The sequence below is a fragment of the Sesamum indicum genome, linkage group LG13 (assembly GCF_000512975.1).
Source record: "Sesamum indicum cultivar Zhongzhi No. 13 linkage group LG13, S_indicum_v1.0, whole genome shotgun sequence".
NCBI lineage: Eukaryota > Viridiplantae > Streptophyta > Magnoliopsida > Lamiales > Pedaliaceae > Sesamum > Sesamum indicum.
The window spans coordinates 2,284,669-2,288,558 of NC_026157.1; the positions used below are offsets into that span (position 1 = coordinate 2,284,669).

Consider the following 3,890-nt stretch of genomic DNA (forward strand, 5'->3'; position numbering starts at 1 on the left):
ACTTCCTAGATTCTGCTGATGAACAACATATATAAGAGTGTGTATGAACATTGGAATATCATCCTTGGCCAACCGAGTAATTTCTTCAAAGGGTAATTGAATGTCAATTTTTAAGGACTCAATTATGGCTTAACTTTGAGGTTAGATTGTTAATCAGACCCCTGGAGTGGATATACACAAGCCCCCATGCTCTGATTATGGGCTATTATTCTTAAAAGAAATCGTGATTTTTGACTTAAACCATCTTTATTTTGGATGATTATCAGCCTGTGATTTTGCCTTTAAACCCGAGACAAATGCTTATATTACAGTACAATCAATAATGTGATTATCACCACTCTAATCACATCACTCAAAGTAAAAATGACCTTAATAAATTGTTTAATCCAACCCTGCCACAAAACAAACGGGCCCTTGGAGTAATACGTGCACCTGGACTGCTCCCTCACCTAACCAAAAGTTAGTACTATTATATTAGACCAAGTTCAGAATCATACCCATTAAAATAAATATTTTGGATATGTAGATGACAAATGAGGTGGTTAGGTCGGTAGGTCAAAACCCTTCTCCAAACTCGTCCAGCATTAATGGGGTGGACTTAAACAGAGATTTTTGTTTTATGAACTTAGCTAGATTCAAATAAGTCTCGTTCTTGTTAAATTCTGCTCCAACTCATCCCGAATAATATTTGTCAGTATATTTAAGTATTCAAAATTTTATTATTTTTATTTAACGTATATATTAATTAAATAAGAAAATATAATTGGATTTTACTTATTTGCAGAAGCATGACGATAGTAGTGAAGGTGCATGGCTGGTTGGCGATCAACTTAAATAAAAGTTGATTTCAGCGAAGTCTTAAGTAATGGAGCAACATTCTCAATCATTGAATAATTTATCTTTTCTCCAAAGTTGGTGGACGTAATAAAGAATGGAAATATATGTATATATATATATATATTTGTAATTAGTCATTTTTTTTTTCCTAATTTAAGGAGGATCAGTATTGATTTTCCGACTATACTCCAAGCGACTCGAACCCATAATCAAAGTCGTAAGTGCAAGGTGGTCTTCAAAACTAATCTGTTGGTTTTTTAGGAGGTTGTTATTTTTCGATTAGGGAATCACGGATTCCACTCAACTCCTACATCATGTCCGAGCATTTTATTGAGCCAAGTGGCCTCTTGTACGGCCAACACGTATCCCTTCCATGCCTCGCCTTTCAACTTGGGCCTTTTTAGGACATGGGATACAGCTTCTTATATCGCCAGGACACACTTAAATGCATTATTTAAATTTTAAAATATATTTTAACTGCAATGTCAAAATCAATGTTTATTACTTTATTATTAATATTATCTTTTATTTTCACATTATCACCCAAACAAGTAAAATTAAGTTTGAGTTCCACGTGCCTCAGTGAAATTTGCATTAAGGAGATCACGACAATGACCAATGAGAAAACTTAAAATAAATTATTATTAGGTCATTGACTGATTGTGCACTGACCTATCTCTATCAAGTGCAAAATTCTTACAAGTTTGAACCAAATTAAATGATTGCACAGAATATCCCAATATTCCACAATTTTTTATACTAGAAGAAAATTTACTATTGGCCTCGACTTGTATTGGCTATGGACTAAAATCATGTAAATAATTATTATTAATCATGATTAAATAACAAAAATTGATACATAAACTTCAAATATTATCCATCATGGAAGGAATTTTTGCTATGCTTATGAACCATAGTAAATGTTATTGACGTGTGAATTTATAATCATGATAAATATTTTTGCTACGCTCGTAAAAATCATGTACGGTCAACAGCCCTTGATGACTCTAGTCAATGACTATTTATTTTTAATTATATCAATTAATCATGATTAAATTTTAAATTTCCTAAGTTGTAGTTACTTAGGGATGATCTATTTTTTTTGCAGTGGAATACTTATTATATTTTACACAAACTTGTATCTTATTATAACAATAATTTAATAATTATTTAGAAATGCATAAGAATTATTAATTCATGTTTTAATGTAATAATCTAATCGTTATTTCCTAAAAAAGAAAAAAGCTAAATCAGTTTACAGCTTAGCCGACACCTAAACAGGAAAAATTAATTGAATCCCATTAATTAATTACAACCACTTGAACAGCCATCCTGGAAGTGGAAACATACACTTCCTTTTCCAACTTTTGGTCACATTCAGTCTAGAAATTTCACCTGTTCCACGCCCAAAACAGCTACTTCAACAACACTAAAACACCTATTCAACTTTCTTGTGATCTGCCCACCAATCAATTCAACACATAACCACACAGCCAAGGGCAGAATACATCACACAACATAGAAAATATCGGGTAAATTATATCCACATCTCCTGGATCGAATCTAATTACACAAACACTTTTTACTGTTGATAAAATTACAAATGTATCCCCTAAAAATGTACTCGGGGGTGTTGGTGTAAAACTTTTGTATTGAATAGAGGGTGTAATTATAATTACAACTACAACCTTAAAGGATATACTCGTAATTTTGTCAATAAATAAAGTGTTTGTGTAATTAGACTTAACCTTAAAGAATGTTAACTTGATTTACCCAAATATACTCTGCACCATGCATGTAACATGATCAAGAGGGTATTTCACCAACTATGCCTTGAAGTTTCCTTTCCAAGACTTCGGAACAAATCTGGCCCATCATGTGGTAGAACGACATGAGATCCGATAGCTGTTCCACCGGCATTTTCCCCATCACTTTCCGGGCTAACTGCTCCTTCTCTTCATTCAATTTCAGTCTCTCCAAGTAGGACGATGCGTTCCTCACCGTCGCCCCCATCTGCTTTAGTCTTGTCTCTTGTTGCAGGCTCAGAGCCGTATTCGACTACAGACGAGGAATCAATTATGTCAGTACAAACTAACGTACTTCAACAATAAACTTTTAAAGTGTTTGGATAAATCAAAATCTCACAAACTATAAGATATTACTCATGGCAATTTGTATCTTTTGAAAGAAGTTTAAAAGCTTCGAACGTCTTATTACTTTTCGACGTTATAAGCTCACCAACAAATTCTAGTCATTTACACAGCCGTCAATGGATTCTGCGATCGAATGCAGCCTCTAAATAGACATTGTGAGTGAAACAAACTGATCATAGGTGTGATTGATACCTCCAGAAACTCTGCTCCGGCCTCGAGTTCAGACTCTTTAGAAGAACTGATCACACGGCCTCCTTCATATATGTTTCTTGCAAGTGAAAAGCTCCTGACGATAATCTTCCTCTTCTTCTCCATTTCCCTGTCGAGCTTCAGGGTCTTCGGCACACTCGTCAAGCTGTTAAGCCTTTTCTGATAAGCAAGCACTGCCTTTGCAAATTCCTGAAAAAATCCCACAAAATTCAATCACATTCGTACTTTACGTAATTTCCTTTAATTGTAGTTAAGATGCAGGAATGATATAAGTACCTTATAAGCAAAAGGGCAGCCCGGATAATCAAACTCTTCCGAATCGGGTTTCCTCATCCTTTCAGGATGAAACTGGAGTCCCATTATGAATTTCCCCTCTTCAGGATTATACGCATCCGGGTCGTAAAACCCCTCGATCAAACCATCCGGAGCGAAAGCCATAGGCACGAACCTCTGGGCCAACCTCTTCACTCCTTGATGGTGATAACTATTAACCCAAATCTCCATTCCCCCGTCATCCCCCAGAGAATCGCTGAACCACTGATGCAAAGGTGTGTTCTCAAGAATCCTGACAGGATGCCGGTGCCCGTCGTAGTTATCGTAATCTATGTGCACAACTCTCTGATTTTCAGGTACGTGTCTCGTCAGTTCTTCCCCTATGTCCTGATAAAGGGTCCCCCCACAAGCCACATT

The 3,890-nt window shown here is 35.7% G+C and overlaps 1 protein-coding gene across 1 annotated transcript in view; it reads right to left on the reverse strand.

Moving 5' to 3' along the window:
• Nucleotides 2,364-3,890, reverse strand: part of LOC105176146 (protein NtpR) — a 2,804-nt gene continuing 1,277 nt past the window's right edge. The window contains exons 3-5 of the mRNA XM_011098860.2: nucleotides 3,477-3,847; nucleotides 3,183-3,389; nucleotides 2,364-2,895 (exon numbers count right to left, since the gene is read on the reverse strand). Coding sequence (XP_011097162.1) covers nucleotides 2,644-2,895; nucleotides 3,183-3,389; nucleotides 3,477-3,847 — 830 coding nt within the window. The 3' untranslated portion in view covers nucleotides 2,364-2,643. The remainder of the gene's footprint in view (nucleotides 2,896-3,182; nucleotides 3,390-3,476; nucleotides 3,848-3,890) is intronic.